The sequence below is a fragment of the Salmo salar genome, chromosome 25 (assembly GCF_965601325.2).
Source record: "Salmo salar chromosome 25, fSalSal1, whole genome shotgun sequence".
Taxonomy (NCBI): domain Eukaryota; kingdom Metazoa; phylum Chordata; class Actinopteri; order Salmoniformes; family Salmonidae; genus Salmo; species Salmo salar.
In genome coordinates, this window is record NC_138315.1 from 43,572,074 (window position 1) to 43,595,234 (window position 23,161).

The 23,161-nt window shown below is 41.8% G+C and overlaps 1 protein-coding gene across 5 annotated transcripts in view; it reads left to right on the forward strand.

Moving 5' to 3' along the window:
- The window catches only part of LOC106586831 (diacylglycerol kinase eta), a 159,743-nt gene that overhangs the window by 126,883 nt on the left and 9,699 nt on the right, over positions 1-23,161 (forward strand). For 3 of the 5 annotated variants that reach the window (XM_082969173.1, XM_014174538.3, XM_082969172.1), the window contains 8 exons: positions 11,729-11,842; positions 11,999-12,133; positions 14,342-14,502; positions 14,782-14,887; positions 15,593-15,685; positions 16,018-16,137; positions 16,563-16,668; positions 18,199-18,329. In XM_082969173.1, the coding sequence (XP_082825299.1) occupies positions 11,729-11,842; positions 11,999-12,133; positions 14,342-14,502; positions 14,782-14,887; positions 15,593-15,685; positions 16,018-16,137; positions 16,563-16,668; positions 18,199-18,329 (966 nt within the window). The remainder of the gene's footprint in view (positions 1-11,728; positions 11,843-11,998; positions 12,134-14,341; positions 14,503-14,781; positions 14,888-15,592; positions 15,686-16,017; positions 16,138-16,562; positions 16,669-18,198; positions 18,330-23,161) is intronic. The other 2 variants (XM_082969174.1, XM_014174542.3) reach the window with 1 other exon arrangement.

The window sequence follows — 23,161 nt, forward strand, 5'->3', positions numbered from 1 at the left end:
AAACAAAAATACAGTCAATAATACAGTAGAAAAATAAGTCTATATACAATGTCAGCAAATGAGGTGAGATAAGGGAGGTAAAGGCAAAAAAGGCCATGGTGGCAAAGTAAATACAATATAGCAAGTAAAACACTGGAATGGTAGATTTTCAGTGGAAGAAAGAGCAAAGTAGAAATAGAAATAATGGGGTGCAAAGGAGCAAAATAAATAAATAAATACAGTAGGGAAAGAGGTAGTTGTATGGGCTAAATTATAGATTATAGATGGGTTATGTACAGGTGCAGTGATCTGTGAGCTGCTTTGACAGCTGGTGCTTAAAGCTAGTGAGGGAGATAAGTATCTTAATAATTAATAATTAATCTTAATCGCCGTCAGGTCATAATCGAAGTAAGCATATACCTGATTAAAGCACCTGGTTTTCTGAGCAATCTTTAGAATGATTAGGACATGTACAGATCTTAATCAGAGTTCCAGGGGTGTATTTGACCTGTGCATATGCCAGCACCAGCAACACAAGCCTCCCTGTTATGGGCGAGTGAAGTGAATTTGTAAAAACTAAAAGTACGCATCTTAGAAATAGTTTTCACAAATAAACTGTATATGTCTGAACTCCTAATCAAATAGTCTTGGTAAAAATAACATGGTCGCTGTGGTAGAACATTTATTTTGATTACAGATGTTCTGGATTTACAGTCCCATGAGGTAGCCTGATTTCAGATGTGTCTTTGTAAACAGGATTATTTGGGAATTCGCTCTTCTTGAAAGCATGTTAACGTTTTAATCAAACTATTATATTAATCTGTCTATCCACAATAATCATATTGTTTTTTTACTTATTATTTGTAACTTTTATTTGTTATTCTTATTTTTTTATTTTTTTATTTTCATTTAATTTTTTTTAACTACATTGTTGGTCAAGGGCTTGTAAGTAAGCATTTCACTGTAAGGTCTACACCTGTTGTATTCAACGCATGTGACAAATACAATTATATTTAATTGTATTTTATTTGATGTCACACAGGACTCAATGAAGGGTGTGTTATTGTGAGTAGGGCTTCACCTAGTGGTATTACTCTAAACTACAGTACAATAGATCACAGCCTCTCTCTGAGCCTTTGACCCGCAGGGAGCTAACTAGTACAGATCTGCTTTAAAGAGGCATTTATGAGTGGATCAGAGCAGAGGAATGTTGTAGTACAATGGTGTCTGATTCATCATTACCTTGACCTAATCATGGACAGTGTGGACAGAGAGATCAATATCAAGTCAGAGGAACCTTTCACTCCAGAGACTCTAATCTAAACTCTAACCTCCCCTGTTCTCACTAGACGAGTTGGAGGTGAAGAAAATGTCAGAAGACAGTTTTCAATGGAGGGAGATCAGTGATGGTGATGACTATGGTTATGGTAATGATGATGGTAATGATGATGGTAATGATGATGGTGGTTGGGATGAAGGTTATTTATTAGACATTTTGCAGGATGACATCTCTTGAGATGCACCATTTCGTTTTCAAGAGTGTCCAAATGAAACAAACAAACAAACAAACAAACAAACAAACAAACAAACAATTCTTAGTAAGAAGAATAGTATGGCTACTGCTGTCCAATAACATTAACAATGAAATAATAATAATAGTTTAAAAAAACATACATTAATAGGCCTACAGCTAATAAAGGTACTGCTACAACTACTAATACAACAAAAAAAAAATACTGCTTCATCTAATAATACAAGTAATAAAACGACTGCTACAACTGCTAATACAACTAATAAAAACTACTGCCACAACTACTAATACAACTAATAAAACTACTGCTACAACTACTAATACAACTAATAAAAACTACTGCTACAACTACTAATACAACTAATAAACTACTGCTACAACTGCTAATACAACTAATAAAAACTACTGCCACAACTACTAATACAACTAATAAAACTACTGCTACAACTACTAATACAACTAATAAAACTACTGCTACAACTACTAATACAACTAATATAAACTACTGCTACTACTACTAATACAACTAATAAACTATTGCTACAACTACTAATACAACTAATAAAACTACTGCTACAACTACTAATACAACTAATAAACTATTGCTACAACTACTAATAGAACTAATAAAAACTACTGCTACTACTACTAATACAACTAATAAACTATTGCTACAACTACTAATACAACTACTAAAACTACTGCTACAACTACTAATACAACTAATAAACTATTGCTACAACTACTAATACAACTAATAAACTACTGCTACAACTACTAATACAACTAATAAACTACTGCTACAACTACTAATACAACTAATAAACTATTGCTACAACTACTAATACAACTAATAAACTACTGCTACAACTACTAATACAACTAATAAACTACTGCTACAACTACTAATACAACTAATAAACTACTGCTACAACTACTAATACAACTAATAAACTATTGCAACAACTACTAATACAACTAATAAACTACTGCTACAACTACTAATACAACTAATAAAACTACTGCTACAACTACTAATACAACTAATAAAACTACTGCTACAACTACTAATACAACTAATAAAACTACTGCTTCAACTACTAATACAACTAATAAAACTACTGCTACAACTGCTAATACAACTAATAAAAACTACTGCCACAACTACTAATACAACTAATAAAACTACTGCTACAACTACTAATACAACTAATAAAACTACTGCTACAACTACTAATACAACTAATATAAACTACTGCTACAACTACTAATACAACTAATAAACTACTGCTACAACTACTAATACAACTAATAAACTACTGCTACAACTACTAATACAACTAATAAACTACTGCTACAACTACTAATACAACTAATAAAAACTACTGCTACAACTACTAATACAACTAATAAACTACTGCTACAACTACTAATACAACTAATAAAAACTACTGCTACAACTACTAATACAACTAATAAAACTACTGCTACAACTACTAATACAACTAATAAACTACTGCTACAACTACTAATACAACTAATAAAACTACTGCTACAACTACTAATACAACTAATAAACTATTGCTACAACTACTAATACAACTAATAAAACTACTGCTACAACTACTAATACAACTAATAAACTATTGCTACAACTACTAATACAACTAATAAAACTACTGCTACAACTACTAATACAACTAATATAAACTACTGCTACAACTACTAATACAACTAATAAACTATTGCTACAACTACTAATACAACTAATAAACTATTGCTACAACTACTAATACAACTAATAAACTACTGCTACAACTACTAATACAATTAATAAACTACTGCTACAACTACTAATACAACTAATAAACTATTGCTACAACTACTAATACAACTAATAAAACTACTGCTACAACTACTAATACAACCAATAAAACTACTGCAACAACTACTAATACAACTAATAAAAACTACTGCTACTACTACTAATACAACTAATAAACTACTGCTACAACTACTAATACAACTAATAAAACTACTGCTACAACTACTAATACAACTAATAAAACTACTGCTACAACTGCTAATACAACTAATAAACTATTGCTACAACTACTAATACAACTAATAAACTATTGCTACAACTACTAATACAACTAATAAACTATTGCTACAACTACTAATACAACTAATAAACTACTGCTACAACTACTAATACAACTAATAAACTACTGCTACAACTACTAATACAACTAATAAACTACTGCTACAACTACTAATACAACTAATAAACTATTGCTACAACTACTAATACAACTAATAAAACTACTGCTACAACTACTAATACAACTAATAAACTATTGCTACAACTACTAATACAACTAATAAAACTACTGCTACAACTACTAATACAACTAATAAACTATTGCTACAACTACTAATACAACTAATAAACTACTGCTACAACTACTAATACAACTAATAAACTACTGCTACAACTACTAATACAACTAATAAACTATTGCTACAACTACTAATACAACTAATAAAACTACTGCTACAACTACTAATACAACTAATAAAAACTACTGCTACTACTACCAAATCAACTAATAAAACTACTAATGCAACTAATAAAACTAATGCTACAACTACTAATACAACTAGTAAAACTAAGTATCTATAATAAAAATAAAAATAAAGAAATGTCCTCTCACTGTCAACTGTGTTTATTTTCAGCAAACTTAACATGTGTAAATAATTGTATGAACAAAAGAAGATTCAATAACTGGGACATAAACTGAACAAGTTTCACAGACATGCGACTAACAGAAATGGAATAATGTGTCCCTGAACAAAGGGGGGGGGGTCAAAATCAAAAGTCACAGTCAGTATCTGGTGCGGCCACCAGCTGCATTAAGTACTGCAGTGCATCTCCTCCTCATGGACTGCACCAGATTTGCCAGTTCTTGCTGTGAGATGTTACCCCACTCTTCCACCAAGGCACCTGCAAGTTCCCGGACGTTTCTGAGGGGAATAGCCCTCACCCTCACCCTCCGATCCAACAGGTCCCAGATGTGCTCAATGGGATTGAGATCCGGGCTCTTCGCTGGATATGGCAGAACACTGACATTCCTGTTTGCAGGAAATCACGCACAGAATGAGCAGTATTGCTGGTGGCATTGTCATGCTGGAGGGTCATGTCAGGATGAGCCTGCAAGAAGGGTACCACATGAGGGAGGAGGATGTCTTCCTTATAACGCACAGCGTTGAGATTGCCTGCAATGACAACAAGCTGTGATGCTGTGACGCTCCGCCTCAGACCATGACGGACCCTCCACTTCCAAATTGATCCCGCTCCAGAGTACAGGCGGGATCGATTACAGGTGTAATGCTCATTCCTTCGACAATAAACTCAAATCCGACTATCACCCCTGGTGAGACAAAACCGCGACTTGTCAGTGAAGAGCACTCTTTTCCAGTCCTTTCTGGTCCAGCGACGGTGGGTTTGTGCCCATAGGCGACGTTGTTGCCGGTGATGTCTGGTGAGGACCTGCCTTTCAACAGGCCTACAAGCCCTCAGTCCAGCCTCTCTCAGACTATTGCGGACAGCCTGAGCACTGATGGAGGGATTGTGCGTTCCTGGTGTAACTCGGGAAGTTGTTGTTGCCATCCTGTATCTGTCCCGCAGGTGTGATGTTCGGATGTATTGATCCTGTGCAGGTGTTGTTACACGTGGTCTGTCACTGCAAGGACGATCAGCTGTCCGTCCTGTCTCCCTGTAGCGCTGTCTTGGGCATCTCACAGTACGGACATTGCAATTTATTGACCTGGCCACATCTGCATTCCTCATGCCTCCATGTAGCATGCCTAAGGCACATTCACGCAGATGAGCAGGGACCCTGGGCATCTTTCTTTTGGTGTTTTTCAGAGTCAGTAGAAAGGCCTCTTTAGTGTCCTAAGTTTTTATAACTCTGTCTTAACCCATTATTCCACATGTGCATGTTCATTAATTGTTTATGGTTCACTGAACAAGCATAGGAAACAATGTTTAATCCCTTTACAATGAAGATCTGTGAAGTTATTTTGATTTTTACAAATTATCTTTTGAAATTCAGGGTCCTGAAAAAGGGACGTTTCTTTTTTTGCTGAGATTATATACATACAGTGGGGGAAAAAGTATTTGATCCCCTGCTGATTTTGTATGTTTACCCACTGATAAAGAAAGGATCAGTCTATAATTTTAATGGTAGGTTTATTTGAACAGTGAGAGACAGAATAACAAAAAAAATATCCAGAAAAACGCATATCAAAAATGTTATAAATTGATTTGCATTTCAATGAGGGAAATAAGTATTTGACCCCTCTCAATCAGAAAGATTTCTTGCTTCCAGTTGTCTTTTATACAGGTAACGAGCTGAGATTAGGAGCACACTCTTAAAGGGAGTGCTCCTAACCGCAGCTTGTTACCTATAAAAAAGACACCTGTCCACAGAAGCAATCAATCAATCAGATTCCAAACTCTCCACCATGGCCAAGACCAAAGAGCTCTCCAAGGATGTCAGGGACAAGATTGCAGACCTACAAAAGCCTGGAATGGGCTACAAGACCATCGCCAAGCAGCTTGGTGAGAAGGTGACAACATTTGGTGCGATTATTTGCAAATGGAAGAAACACAAAAGAACTGTCAATATCCCTCGGCCTGGGGCTCCATGCAAGATCTCACCTCGTGGAGTTGCAATGATCATGAGAACGGTGAGGAATCAGCCCAGAACTACACGGGAGGATCTTGCCAATGATCTCAAAGCAGCTGGGACCATAGAAAACAATTGGTAACACACTACGCCGTGAAGGACTGAAATCTTGCAGCGCCCGCAAGGTCCCCCTGCTCAAGAATTCATATACATGCCCGTCTGAAGTTTGCCAATGAACATCTGAATGATTCAGAGGACAACTGGTGAAAGTGTTGTGGTCAGATGAGACCAAAATGGAGCTCTTTGACATCAACTCAACTCGCCGTGTTTGGAGGAGGAGGAATGCTGCCTATGACCCCAAGAACACCATCTCCACCGTCAAACATGGAGGTGGAAACATTATGATTTGGGGGTGTTTTTCTGCTAAGGGGACGGGACAACTTCACCGCATCAAAGGGACGATGGACGGGGCCATGTACCATCAAATCTTGGGTGAGAACATCCTTCCTTCAGCCAGGGCATTGAAAATGGGTCGTGGATGGGTATTCCAGCATGACAATGACCCAAAACACACGGCCAAGGCAACAAAGGAGTGGCTCAAGAAGAAGCACATTAAGGTCCTGGTGTGGCCTAGCCAGTCTCCAGACCTTAATCCCATAGAAAATCTGTGGAGGGAGCTGAACGTTCGAGTTGCCAAACGTCAGCCTCGAAACCTTAATGACTTGGAGAAGATCTGCAAAGAGGAGTGGGAAAAAATCCCTCCTGAGGTGCGTGCAAACCTGGTGGCCAACTACAAAAAACGTCTGACCTCTGTGATTGCCAACAAGGGTTTTGACACCAAGTACTAAGTCATGTTTTGCAGAGGGGTCAAATACTAATTTCCCTCATTAAAATGCAAATCATTTTATAATATTTTTGACTTGCGTTTTTCTGGATTTTTTTGTTGTTATTCTGTCTCTCACTGTTCAAATAAACCTACCATTAAAATTATAGACTGATCATTTCATTGTAAGTGGGCAAACGTACTAAATCAGCAGGGGATCAAATACTTTTCCCCCCCACTGAACACACAGTATTTACAAATATCTTCACATGGTGATGATTCTATTCGTTAAATACTGCGTCTGGGCGAATGTAACTGCTCTCAATTTCCTAGACAGAGTTATGGATGCAAGAACTGACCTTCCTTGGTATTTACATTATAGTTATAAACATGTTTTGAGGCTGTTCAGTGTTTGTTTACATTTACTTTGTTGATAGACATTGTAGTAAAACAAGCTTATATTTTGGGTTCTGCTGGAGTCCAGCAGTTGAACTAAGCTCACAAGGCATTTCTACGTTATATTCTTCAAGAATCAATGGCCTCATAACATTAAAAATGGATGTAGTGACTGCTGATTTACCCTTTAATATATACCGGGAAATTTAAGTTGATACATTTAAAAAATAATTGTACCAATGCAATTGTCTTCTGTTTTGGGAGTGACAACCAATTTAGTGATTCATACATTGTGCAATAGTGGCATCCAAGAATGCATCTGCAAAGATTAAGGTCTTGGGTATGTTTTGATACTGTAGATGACGTCACCATAGTCTAGGATAGGAAGCAGTAGTTGGGTAACTAAGGTCTTTCCAATGGATACAGTAAAACAATTCTTAAATCTGTATAGTAACCTAAGCTTATAGTTCATTGTTTTTCTAATATAATCAATATGCTTTCCAAAAGATAATTCCCAATCTATCCTCAAAGCCAGATATTTTCAAACAATCAACACTTTGAAGCATTGTTCCATCACTTGCATGAATATGGTGATAGTGATGTGTTGGCTATGATGATGATGGTTATGATGGTTATTTTTTTATTTTTTTTATTTCAACTTTATTTAACCAGGTAGGCCAGTTGAGAACAAGTTCTCATTTACAACTGCAACCTGGCCAAGATAAAGCAAAGGAGTGTGTCACGCCCTGACCTGAGAGAGACGTTTTGTTTCTCTATTTTGGTTAGGTCAGGGTGTGATTTGGGTGGGCATTCGAGATTTGGAGTTCTTTGTTGTATTCTATGTTTTCTATTTCTATGTTGTTAGGTTCTAGTTTTGTATTTCTATGTTGGTTTGTTTGGGATGATCTCCAATTAGAGGCAGTTGGTCCTCGTTGTCTCTAATTGGAGATCGTACTTAAGTAGGGTTTTTTCCACCTGGGTTTGTGGGAGATTGTCTTTGAGTAGTGTATGTTTCACCGCTGTGTCAGTTTTTTTTAAAGTTTTTTTTATTCAAGTTTATTTATATGTATTGCATAGTTTCACAGTGTAAATAAAATGTGGAACGACAACACGCTGCACTTTGGTCTGCTCCTTCCTACGACAGAGTGTGAAAAAAACAACAACAACAGTTACACATAAACAAATGTACAGTCAATAACACAATAGAAAAATCTATATACAGTGTGCGCAAATGTAGAAGAGTAGGGAGGTAAGGCAATAAATAGGCCATAGAGGCGAAGTAATTACAATTTAGCATTAACACTGGAGTGATAGATGTGCAGATGATGATGTGTAAGTAGAGATACTGGTGTGCAAAAGAGCAAGATAAATAACAATATGGGGATGAGGTAGTTGAGTGTGCTATTTACAGATTGGCTGTGTACAGGTACAGTGATCAGTAAGCTGCTCTGGCAGCTGATGCTTAAAGTTAGAGAGGGAGATATAAGCCTCCAGCTTCAGTGATTTTTGCAATTCGTTCCAGTCATTGGCAGCAGAGAACTGGAAGGAAAGGTGGCCAAAAAAGGTGTTGGCTTTGGGGATGACCAGTGAAATATACCTGCTGGAGCGCGTGCTACGGGTGGGTGTTGCTATGGTGACCAGTGAGCTGAGATAAGGCGGGGCTTTACTTAGCAAAGACTTGTAGATGACCTGGAGCCAGTGGGTTTGGTGACGAATATGTAGCGAGGGCCAGCCAATGAGAGCATACAGGTCGTAGTGGTGGGTAGTATATGGGGCTTTGGTGACAAAACCCCATATACACTGTGATAGACTATATCCAGTTTGCTGAGTAGAGTGTAGGAGGCTATTTTGTAAATGACATCGCCGAAGTCAAGGATCGGTAAGATAGTCCGTTTTACGAGGGTATGTTTGGCAGCATGAGTGAAGGAGGCTTTATTGCAAAATTGGAAGCCGATTCTAGATTTAATTTTGGATTGGAGATGCTTAATGTGAGTCTGGAAGGAGAGTTTACAGTCTAACCAGACACCTAGGTATTTGTAGTTGTCCACATATTCTAAGTCAGAACCGTCCAGAGTAGTGATGCTAGTCGGGCGGGCGGGTGCGGCCAGCAATCGGTTGAAGAGCATGCATTTAGTTTTACTAGCATTTAAAAGCAGTTGGAGGCCACGGAGGGAGTGTTGTATGGCATTGAAGCTCGTTTGGAGGTTTGTTAACTCAGTGTCCAAAGAAGGGACAGATGTATACAGAATGGTGTGGTCTGCTTAGAGGCTGATCAGAGAATCACCAGCAGCAAGAGCGACATCATTGATATATACAGAGAAAAAAGTTGGCCCGAGAATTGAACCCTGTGGCACCCCTATAGAGACTGCCAGGGGTCTGGACAACAGCCCTACGATTTGACACACAGAACTCTATATGAGAAGTAGTTGGTGAACCAGGTGAGACAGTCATTTGAGAAACCAAGGCTATTGAGTTTGTGGTGATTGACAGAGTTGAAAGCCTTGGTCAGGTCGATGAAGACGGCTGGTTATGATGGTTATGATGATGGTGGTGATGATGGTTATGACGATGATGGTGATGATGGTGATGATGATGATGGTTATGATGATGGTTATAATGATGATGTTATGATGGTTATGATGGTGATGATAAGGATGGTGATGGTGATGATGTTTATGATGATGGTTATGACGATGATGGTGATGATGATGATGGTGATGATGGTTATGATGATGGTTATAATGATGATGGTTATGATGGTTATGATGGTGATGATAAGGATGGTGATGGTGATGATGATTATGATGACGGTTATGATGATGGTTATAATGATGATGGTTATGATGGTTATGATGGTGATGATAAGGATGGTGATGGTGATGATGATTATGATGATTGTTATGATGATGGTGGTGATGATAAGGATGGTGATGGTGATGATGATTATGATGATGGTTATGATGGTGATGGTTGATGATGATGATGATGATGGTTATGATGATGATGGTTGATGATGGTTATGATGGTGATGATAAGGATGGTGATGGTGATGATGATTATGATGATGGTGATGATGGTGATGATGATGGTTATGATGATGGTGATGATGATTATGATGATGGTTATGATGGTTATGATGGTGATGATAAGGATGGTGATGGTGATGATGATTATGATGATGGTGATGATGATGGTGATGATGGTTATGATGATGGTTATAATGATGATGGTTATGATGGTTATGATGGTGATGATAAGGATGGTGATGGTGATGATGATTATGATGATGGTTATGATGGTGATGATAAGGATGGTGATGGTGATGATGGTGATGATGATGATGGTGATGATGGTTATGATGATGGTTATAATGATGATGGTTATGATGGTTATGATGGTGATGATAAGGATGGTGATGGTGATGATGATTATGATGATGGTGATGATGATGATGGTGATGATGGTTATGATGATGGTTATAATGATGATGGTTATGATGGTTATGATGGTGATGATAAGGATGGTGATGGTGATGATGATTATGATGATGTTGATGATGGTGATGATGATGGTTATGATGATGGTGATGATGATTATGATGATGGTTATGATGGTTATGATGGTGATGATAAGGATGGTGATGGTGATGATGATTATGATGATGTTGATGATGGTGATGATGATGGTTATGATGATGGTGATGATGATTATGATGATGGTTATGATGGTTATGATGGTGATGATAAGGATGGTGGTGGTGATGATGATTATGATGATGGTGATGATGGTGATGATGATGGTTATGATGATGGTGATGATGATTATGATGATGGTTATGATGGTTATGATGGTGATGATAAGGATGGTGATGGTTGATGATGATGATGGTTATGATGATGATGGTGATGATGATTATGATGATAGTTATGATGGTTATGATGGTGATGATGAGGATACGGATAATGTATGCACAAATAATTCTCCTCTACACACACAATAAGTATCATCAACATGCTCTAAAGCAGAGCTTGTTTAGGTCCTGGGGGGTCGAAACTCTTCTGGTTCATCTTCTCCTTCTAATAAGGGAATAATTCAGACCTGGGACACCAGTTGAGGGCAAGGTAGAAATGGGTTTCGGCCCTTCAGCACCAGGATTGGGCAGCCCTGCTTTAGAGAAATGTACTGTAACTGTGTTCATTGTGTTTTAACCCATGCCACTGTTATGTTGTGTGTGTGTGTGTGTGTGTGTGTGTGTGTGTGTGTGTGTGTGTGTGTGTGTGTGTGTGTGTGTGTGTGTGTGTTTAGATCTTCTGTGCCCCGTCGTTTGATGATAAAATCCTGGAGGTGGTAGCAGTGTTTGGCAGTATGCAGATGGCTGTGTCCAGAGTCATCAAACTGCAACACCACCGCATAGCACAGGTAATACACACACTCACACACACACACACACACACACACACACACACACACACACACACACACACACACACACACACACACACACACACACACACACACACACTACCCGTACTCTACTGTAGTCTTTCATCCAATGACTCTTTCCTCCACTGTCAGTGTCGCTCAGTGAAGATCACTATCCTGGGAGATGAGGGTGTTCCTATCCAAGTGGATGGAGAGGCCTGGGTACAACCTCCTGGAGTCATTAAGATCCAACACAAGAACAGAGCCCAGATGTTGACCAGGGACAGGGTGAGAAAGAGGGCCAACAGTCAATAGAGATGATATGGGGAGGGAATCAGAGCTGGATTTAATCCCTATTGCAGAAGTATCGCGGAAGGTCCATGTTAAAATGTTATGTTTTTTTGGGGGGGGGGATTGAGCCGACATGTACAGCGTTTACCGTGAACGCTATCTCCGCAAACATGGGAAAATTGCCTTTAAATTTAAATCGAGCTATAACGCTGATCTTCTGCAATATGTATTGAATCCTATCTTAAACTGTTACTGTATGCCCTGTCTCTGACTCTGTCGCTGTGTCTGTCCCTGTCTCTCTCTGTTTCTGTCTCTCTCTGTTTCTGTCCCTGTCTCTCTCTGTCTTGGTCTGTGTCTCTGTGGATGTTAACTCCTTTCCTTCCTGTGTCTCCTCTCTGTGTCCCTCCCTATGTCTCCATGTGTCCCTCCCTGTGTCTCCTCCTTGTGTCCCTCCCTATGTCTCCATGTGTCCCTCCCTGTGTCCCTCCCTGTGTCCCTCCCTGTGTCTCCATGTGTCCCTCCCTGTGTCCCTCCCTGTGTCTCCATGTGTCCCTCCCTGTGTCCCTCCCTGTGTCCCTCCCTGTGTCTCCTCCCTGTGTCCCTCCCTGTGTCTCCATGTGTCCCCCCCTGTGTCTCCTCCCTGTGTCCCTCCCTGTGTCCCTCCCTGTGTCTCCTCCCTGTGTCTCCTCCCTGTTTCCCTCCCTGTGTCTCCATGTGTCCCTCCCTGTGTCCCTCCCTGTGTCTCCTCCCTGTGTCCCTCCCTGTGTCTCCATGTGTCCCCCTGTGTCTCCTCCATGTGTCCCTCCCTGTGTCTCCTCCCTGTGTCTCCTCCCTGTGTACCTCCCTGTGTCTCCATGTGTCCCTCCCTGTGTCCCTCCCTGTGTCTCCTCCCTGTGTCCCTCCCTGTGTCTCCTCCCTGTGTCCCTCCCTGTGTCTCCTCCCTGTGTCCCTCCCTGTGTCTCTCCCTGTGCCCCTCCCTGTGTCTCCTGCATGTGTCCCTCCCTGTGTCCCTCCCTGTGTCTCCATGTGTCCCTCCCTGTGTCCCTCCATGTGTCCCTCCCTGTGTCTCCTCCCTGTGTCTCCTCCCTGTTTCCCTCCCTGTGTCTCCATGTGTCCCTCCCTGTGTCTCTCCCTGTGTCCCTCCCTGTGTCTCCTCCCTGTGTCCCTCCCTGTGTCTCCATGTGTCCCTCCCTGTGTCACTCCCTGTGTCTCCATGTGTCCCTCCCTGTGTCCCTCCCTGTGTCTCCTCCCTGTGTCCCTCCCTGTGTCTCCATGTGTCCCTCCCTGTGTCCCTACCTGTGTCTCCTGCATGTGTCCCTCCCTGTGTCTCCATGTGTCCCTCCCTGTGCCCCTCCCTGTGTCCCTCCATGTGTCCCTCCCTGTGTCTCCTCCCTGTGTCTCCTCCCTGTGTCTCCCTGTGTCCCTCCCTGTGTCTCCTCCCTGTGTCTCCCTGTGTCCCTCCTTGTGTCTCCTCCCTGTGTCTCCATGTGTCCCTCCCTGTGTCTCCTCCCTGTGTCTCCATGTGTCCCTCCCTGTGTCCCTCGCTGTGTCTCCATGTGTCCCCCTGTGTCTCCTCCATGTGTCCCTCCCTGTGTCCCTCCCTGTGTCTCCTCCCTGTGTCCCTCCCTGTGTCTCCATGTGTCCCTCCCTGTGCCCCTCCCTGTGTCTCCTGCATGTGTCCCTCCCTGTGCCCCACCCTGTGTCTCCTGCATGTGTCCCTCCCTGTGTCCCTCCATGTGTCCCTCCCTGTGTCTCTTCCCTGTGTCTCCTCCCTGTGTCTCCTCCCTGTGTCTCCCTGTGTCCCTCCCTGTGTCTCCTCCATGTGTCTCCCTGTGTCCCTCCCTGTGTCTCCTCCCTGTGTCTCCCTGTGTCCCTCCCTGTGTCTCCTCCCTGTGTCTCCCTGTGTCCCTCCTTGTGTCTCCTCCTTGTGTCTCCTCCCTGTGTCTCCTCCCTGTGTCTCCCTGTGTCCCTCCTTGTGTCTCCTCCCTGTGTCTCCTCCCTGTGTCTCCCTGTGTCCCTCCTTGTGTCTCCTCCCTGTGTCTCCTCCCTGTGTCTCCATGTGTCCCTCCCTGTGTCTCCATGTGTCCCTCCATGTGTCCCTCCATGTGTCCCCCCTGTGTCCCTCCCTGTGTCTCCTCCCTGTGTCTCCTCCCTGTGTCTCCCTGTGTCCCTCCTTGTGTCTCCTCCCTGTGTCTCCATGTGCAGGCGTTTGAGAACACTCTGAAGTCGTGGGAGGACAAGCTGAGGTATGACAAGCTGCCCCTGCGGTCACACCTTTACTCCCAGCAGTCTGTGGACCTGGCCACTGAGGAGGAGGTGGCCCTCGTACAGCTGGTTGCCCGCGCTGCAGACGATCTCATCACCAGGTACACACAAGATCTAAACACACACACACACACACACACACACACACACACACACACACACAGACACACACACACACAGACACACACACACACACACACACACACACACACACACACACACACACACACACACACACACACACACACACACACACACAAACCTATACACCACATTTTATTCCATTTTAAACTGTTATCTTGAATACTATACCTGTAAACACTCTGTCCAGTCAGCAGTCAGAACGGTGCCCTCTGACCTCTCCCCTTGTCCAATCACAGGATCTGTGAGGCAGCCAAGACCAATGGGCTTCTAGAGCAGGAGCTGGCTCACGCCGTCAACGCCTCATCACATGCCATCAACAAGACACACCCCAAGTTAGCCGAGGTTAGACATCATCAAGAGGATATGAGTAGTGATATGAGTAGTGATATGATGAGTGATATGAGGAGTGATATGAGTAGTGATATGAGGAGTGATATGAGGAGTGATATGAGGAGTGATATGAGGAGTGATATGAGGAGTGATATGAGGAGTGATGTCAGGAGTGATGTGAGGAGTGATGTGAGGAGTGATATGAGTAGTGATATGAGGAGTGATGTGAGGAGTGATATGAGGGGTGATGTGAGTAGTGATGCGAGGAGTGATATGAGGATTGATATGAGGAGTGATATGAGGAGTGATATGAGGGGTGATATGAGGAGTGATATGAGGAGTGATATGAGGAGTGATGTGAGGAGTGATATGAGGAGTGATGTGAGGAGTGATATGAGGAGTGATGTGAGGAGTGATGTGAGGAGTGGTATGAGGAGTGATGTGAGGAGTGATGTGAGGAGTGATGTGAGGAATGATGTGAGGAGTGATATGAGGGGTGATGTGAGTAGTGATGCGAGGAGTGATATGAGGATTGATATGAGGAGGGATATGAGGAGTCATATGAGGAGTGATATGAGGAGTGATGTGAGGAGTCATATGAGGAGTGATATGAGGAGTGGTATGAGTGTGTGTGATGTGAGGATTGTGTGTGATGTGAAGACTGTCTGTGATTCCAGCTGTCTAATATTGGGTTTGTTTGTATTGCCGTGTACCCAGAGTATGGCCAGGAACACTGCTATAGAAGTAGCCAGTAATGTGAAGGCTTTACACAATGAGACTGAATCCCTTCTGGTGGGACGAGTATCACTGGTGAGTTACATACTAGGATGCTAAGCAACATCTATGATCAGTTTAGTCTTTCCGTATCCTAACAATAACCATTAGGAGGGAAAATCAAGACTGACCTTAGATCAGCGTCTCAGGGCAACCTCATCTTACTCACATTCTCTGTAGAGAATATGTGTTTATCTCCTTCATACCAACTCCTGTGTATACGTGTGTGTGTGTGTGTGTGTGTGTGTGTGTGTGTGTGTCAATGTGTCTGTACGCGTGGGTGCGTGGGTGCGTGTGTGTGTGTGTGTGTGTGTGTGTGTGTGTGTGTGTGTGTGTGTGTGTGTGTGTGTGTGTGTGTCCATCCACAGCAACTGGAACCCTCAGATGAAGAGTCTTTATCCAGTGCTCTGCAGAGTGTGGAAATGGAGCTAGGCAAACTAGTAGATATTCCCTGGTTATACCATATACTGCAGCCTAATGAAGATGAGGTGAGATTACACATACTAGTAGATATTCCCTGTTTAAACCATATTTAGGGCTCTTGAGTGGCGCAGCGGTCTAAGGCACTGCATCTCAGTGCTGGAGGTGTTTCTACAGACCCTGGTTTGGTTCCAGGCTGTATCACAACCGGCCGTGATTGGAAGTCTCATAGGGCGGCGCACAATTGACCCAGCGTCGTCCGGGTTAGGGTTTGGACGGGGTAGGCCGTCATTCTAAATAAGAATTTGTTCTTAACTGACTTGCCTAGTTAAATAAAGGTTAAATAAATAAAATGTAAACACCGCAGCCTATTGAAGATGCGTTTAGATATTACACACTAGTATATATTCCCTGGTTATACCATATACTGCAACCTATTGAAGATGAGGTGAGATTACACACACTTCTAATCCTACACCTGTGTCCCTCTCAGGACCCCTCGTTAGAGTATGGCAAGCGCAACAGTCGTAGCAGCATGTTCAGAATCGTGCCAAAGTTCAAGAAAGAGAAAGCTACAAAGAAGACCAACCCTCAGTCAGGTAAGTCTTCATCTTTTTTGTCTCTCTCCACAGGCTAAAGATATACAGTAAAAGGTGCTATCTAGAACCTGAAGGGTTATTCGGCTGTCCCCATAGGATCACTTTTTAAATAGCCCTTTTTGGTTCCAGGTAGAACCCTTTTGGATTTCAGGTAGAACCCTTTCCACAGAGAGTTCTACATGGAACCCAAAATAATTATATCTGAAATCAAGAGGGTTACCCTATTGGGACAGCCAAGGAACCCTTTTGGAACCCTTTTTTCTAAGAGTGTACGCACCACACACACACATACAGAGTTGTATACTTTTAAGTTATAGCTAAGATCTTTAAGGTATCTATGTGGCCTGAATTTTGTGGTTGTAATGCATTATAACCACCCAGTGTGGTGTCAGGGATTGTCTCTGTGATTTCCGTCTGCCCTGGTCCTCAGTCTGACCCATCCATCCAAGAGCACCCATCTTCCTTCTGTTCATGGTCTCATCCACCTGTTTACACATGTACAGCAGTCACAAACCAAGGCCAAAGGCAGTGGGCTAGATGCAGGGCCAAAAACCCAGGGGTTGCCCAGAGAAAGAAAATTTGTCCTTCATGATGACTGATACAACAGAACATCGACTACATTTGTTTATGAATATTACTACCAATTGAACATGAAAAAGCTATTTTTTGACTGTATGTTTATGAATATTACTACCAATTGAACATGAAAAAGCAATTTTTTGACTGTATGTGTATGAATATTACTACCAATTGAACATGAAAAAGCTATTTTTTGACTGTATGTTTATGAATATTACTACCAATTGAACATGAAAACCAGCCATTTTTATTGTATGCTGTAGCTGCACTCTTCAATCTAGATTAGAATACAGAATGCAGGTCGTCTCAGAAATGACTTTTGGTCATTGTTTTAGGGTGAAATAAGAGCTCATATAATGCATACAAATAGAACGCCAGGGGTTGGCCGGTCTTCTGCTTCAGGACCCCGTCTGATTGGTTGGGAGTGTTAATCCTGCCCACAGTGAGGAAGGGCAGGGATTGGGTGGGGCGTTCTATCAGGTTGCACAGGCTTCTGCCATCCTTCTCCCTCCTACTTCCTGTACATCTGTGTTCTGATTGGTGGATAACCTGCATGCCCTCAGCCTCTCTGGAAGGCCATTGGCCACAGCCGTTTCCGACCAACCAACCTCCAACATCTATGCTAACCCCTCCTCTTTTCCGCCAGCCACTGCCGCCTCTCTTCCCTCTCTCCCTTCCTTTCTTCCTCTACCTCTCCTCCTCTTCCTGTCTTCCCTTCCCTCTATTGGGATTTCCTCTCTCTGATTGTGTTTGTGTATACATGTGTGGATGTGTGTGTGTGTGTGTGTGTGTGTGTGTGTGTGTGTGTGTGTGTGTGTGTGTGTGTGTGTGTGTGTGTGTGTGTGTGTGTGTGTGTGTGTGTGTGTGTGTGTGTGTGTGTGTGTGGTGGGAGAGAGGGTCTCAGACACTGAGCGAGCGCCTTCTTGCTCTCTGTACTGCCTATGTGTGTAGTGGAGAGATGGGGTACAGAGGAGGTAGGAGTCTGGCTGGAGCAGCTCAGTCTGGGAGAGTACAGAGATACCTTCACACGCCATGACATCAGAGGCTCTGAACTGCTGCATCTGGAGAGGAGGGACCTGAAGGTATACACACACACGCACGCACACAAACGTAACACACACACTAAAACATACACACATACACGTGCACACACACACTGTTACTTCATCTATCACCAGATCAACTCTCTTTCTCTCGGGTTCTCTCCATCTCTTTCTCTCTGGTTCTGTTGGCCGTTAGCTGTCTTCCTGTTTGCTACTCTGTGCTGCACTGCTCTGCTTGGCTTCCTCTGTGTGTGAGAGTGTTGCTTACCTACCGCAGGAGACTGGCTGTAACTCACTAACCCCTCAGTCTTCACTGGTACTATGTGTGAACTGGGAACGGGACAGTCCTGGGGAAATGGGGTAGGGTTGAGGGAGGGCTGGGGTAGGGGAGGAGGGGCTAGGGCAATGGGACTGCTCAGGAAGGTTGGCTGAGGGAGGATTGGAGCTGGGGTTAGGTTGGTACCACAGACCGAGACAAGAAGCTGTTTTAGGTCAGAGTGATATAGAGACGCTGTTCACGGACAGAGCACAACAACTCCCAGTAATACTGACCCCAGGGGTGTGAGTGGACATGCCCTTTGGAGTGCTGCTGAACATGGGTGGCATTTTCTTGGAGTTATAGGAGAAAGATGTTCAATGTTGACTCCACACTGAGAAAACACCTCAGGGAGAAACAAGAGGTGTATTAATTAGTCAGATTCCGATTGCATAACATCTTGTCTGTGACACAACATTTTGCTACTGAAACCATTTAATGTTTATGCTAAGTCAAAGAAAATCACGTTTTATTGGTCGCATACACATATTTAGCAGATGCTATTGTGGGTATAGCGAAATGCTTGTGTTCCTAGTTCCCACAGTGCAGTAATATCTAACAATACACAACAGTAATCTAAAAAAGTAATCAAAAATTAAACAGACAGGGAAGGACATAGATGAATTTGTCCAATAGAAACTCTCGTTTTTGTTCCAAAATGTTTTCCGTTTGAAGTAAACGGTTTTGCAACGGATTCCGACTAATGATGCACTCCCAGGGATATCCCACACCTCATTACCCCCATAACCTCCTTACAGATGATGGAGTCATTTAGACTGTTCTATTTCACATTGTTTATCAGAGTTTCATGTACCAATGATCCTAATGGATCTATAGAAGGTGAAGTGAACGATGGCAAAGCGAGGGGATGACTTTTTTGACATTAAACAGTAATCGTTTTGCACTCATCCTTACGAGCGACAGGCCTAACATACCTTGGACTGTGCCAGTGTTTCTCTGTCTGTGTCCCCTCATTCCAAATCTGTCCCCTCCATTTCTATGACAAAACCACCATTATCTGTCGAAAAAACATAATTGGAAGTTAAAAAAATATCCTAAACGCTATTACATAATTATAATTGATCCTTTTTAGAAACATGGTAACACTTTATGTAACAGTTACAGTTGCAATGCATTGTGATGCGTTATAATGCATTATGATGCATTTATAATGAATTATAAGACTTGTCATATGCATGTAAGAGGAGCTTATAATGTTTTTTTTTAGTCTGTACATTATTTTTGCAGCATAGAAGTAAGGGTAACTGCATACGTTCTGTACATTACCTTGGAAATAATGGACAACGCACCATTGCAGAGTTAATTTTTCCAAGGTAATGTACAGAATGGCGGCTTTTATCCCGCTTATACCACAGTTGCCAAAGAAAACAATATGAAAGCACACATTTACTGGTATAAAGACTTTTTTTTGTTGATATTTAAATCGTTCGATTAGTTAAATATTTATGGACGTGAGCCAGTCGTTCATTCTTTATGTTCCGTTGCCATGCTCAGTCGCAACGTTCTTATCCCTTGCTTGCTGCTAGCTAGCTAGCCAACTAGCTAATACTACACAGTCATAACATCAAAGTTTATTCCGTTGCGTTTGTTTAAACTGTTTATCCTGCTTACACCACAGTTGCCAAAGAAAACAATACTATAAGTACACATTTACCAGTAGAAATAAAACATTTTTGTTGATATTTACAACGATCTTGTCACGACTTCCACCGAAGTCGGTTCCTCTCCTTGTTCGGGCGGCATTCGGCGGTCGGCGTCACCGGTCTTCTAGCCATCGTTAATCCACTTTTAATTTTCCATTTGTTTTGTCTTGTTTTCCTACACACCTGGTTCTCATTTCCCTCATTAAGTGTTGTATATTTAACCCTCTGTTCCCCCCATGTCTTTGTGTGGAATTGTTTGATGTAAGTGCTTGTGCACATGTTTACTGGTGTGCGACGGGTTTTGTACCCATGTTTGTTATTCTTTATGCCGTTGGTTTTTTCAATTAAACTGCTCCGGCTATTACCTAGTTCTACTCTCCTGCGCCTGACTTCCCTGCCACCAGTTACGCACCCCTTACAGATCTCTTGCTTGTTAGCTAGTCAGCTAGCTACTGCTAAAACCGCCATGACCTCTGCAGCCAGAATAACATCAAAGTAGCTGTTTTCTATTGACATTCATTAGAACACATCCATAATAATGAGTTGATAATGCCCGATTTTGTCTGGCATAGCTAGAAAAGTCTGCCTTCTCATCAGGACACCCGACACTGTTCATTACGAGGAGATCGCAATGCATATCAAACACTAGGCTAGAAGCTAACTAAATAGTTTGTTGCTAGCAAACCTGCCAATATGACAACCTAAATCAAAAAATACTAGTTGCTTAACCTCCCTGGGCAAGCATCCCACCTAGTCAACAGCCAGTGGAATCGCGTGGCGCGAAATACAAATACCTCATAAATGCTATAACTTAAATTTCTCAAACATATGACTATTTTACACCATTTTAAAGACAAGACTCTCGTTAATCTAACCACACTGTCCGATTTCAAAAAGGCTTTACAGCGAAAGCAAAACATTAGGTTATGTCAGGAGAGTACCCTGCCAAAAATAATCACACAGCCATTTTCAAAGCAAGCCTATATGTCACAAAAACCAAAACCACAGCTAAATGCAGCACTAACCTTTGATGATCTTCATCAGATGACACTCCTAGGACATTATGTTATACAATACATGCATGTTTTGTTCAATCAAGTTCATATTTATATCAAAAACAGCTTTTTACATTAGCATGTGATGTTCAGAACTAGCATACCCACCGCAAACTTCCGGTGAATTTACTTAATTACTCACGATTAACGTTCACAAAATACAGAACAATTATTTTAAGAATTATAGATACAGAACTCCTTTATGCAAACGCTATGTCAGATTTTAAAATAGCTTTTCGGCGAAAGCACATTTTGTAATATTCTGAGTAGATAGCCCGGCCATCACGGCTAGCTAATTTGACACCCACCAAGTTTGGCCCTCACCAAAATCTGATTTACTATAAGAAAAATTGGATTACCTTTGCTGTTCTTCGTCAGAATGCACACCCAGGACTTCTACTTCAACAACAAATGTTGTTTTGGTTCGAAATAATACATAGTTATATTGAAGTAGCTCCGTTTTGTTCATGCGTTCAGGTAACTATCCGAAGGGTGACGCGCGAGCGCATTTCGTGACAAAAAAATGTCAAAATATTCCATTACCGTACTTCGAAGCATGTCAAACGCTGTTTAAAATCAATTTTTATGCGATTTTTCTCGTAAAATATCGATAATATTCCAACCGGGCGACATTGTATTCGTTCAAAGAGAGAAAGAAAAACATGGAGAATTCACATGAATGTGCATCTCCAGTGTCACTGTTCTCAGCTGGACCACTCACAAAATCTCCTGCTGGTTTTCGCCCAGAGACTGGAGAGACGTCATTCTACTTTCTGGCGCCATCTGAGAGCCAATGGAAGCCTTAGAAAATGTCACGTTACAGCAGATATGCTGTATTTTTTATAGAGATGCCCTAGAAGGAGAACAAATTGTCAGACAGGGCACTTCCTGTATGGAATCTTCTCAGGTTTTGGCCTGCCATATGAGTTCTGTTATACTCACAGACACCATTCAAACAGTTTTAGAAACTTTAGAGTGTTTTCTATCCAAATCGACCAATTCTATGCATATTCTCGTTTCTGGGCAAGAGTAGTAACCAGTTTAAATCGGGTACGTTTTTTATCCGGCCCTGCAAATACTGCCCCCTAGCCCCAACAGGTTAAAACAGCTGGTCAAATTAGAAATGTGGGAGGATTTGACAGCATAGCACCACCTGTGTCATGGCTGCAACAGTAGGGAACAGATAAATTAATGTTCATCACTCACCACGTTAGGTCATCAGACGCTCCCAAAAAATATGTCTCTACAAAAATCTATCAATGCTAGCTAGCTAAGTTTTTTCCTCGTTTACAACATATACAATTAACTTTGGGTGGTTGTTGATTTAGCTTTCTGTAACTTTGTAGCAAGTACAGCCTGCATTGTATCTTGAATGCAAGGTGTCCCGATATATTTTCCAACTGTCCCGTTATCTGGTTTAATGTCCATTCTAGAATGCCCTTCTAACCAATCAGAAGTATTCAACAATGCTGTGGTATAAACATATTATAATCCTTATTAGAATACATAATGAGGGCCTCTACACTTCCAAAACAAGTTATAAAGCATGCAGTTTGGCTTTAAGTAAAGTGTTACTAAACTATCACACAGAAAATGACCAAGGGATCATAAACACAAACAGTGTCAGCTGCATGCTGTTCAGTCGTGTACTCCACGTTTGAATATTTGCTATGCTAATTGAAGGTAGGTACAGCACAACACAACATGTCTGTTCACACTGTCTGTTTAGTCATTGACCAGAAGATGTTGTTTATACAGTACATGACCTGTTGCTTTTTATTATTTGGAAGCTCTTAGGTGAAGCTGCCTTTAAAACCCCCAAATGTCGATGTCCTC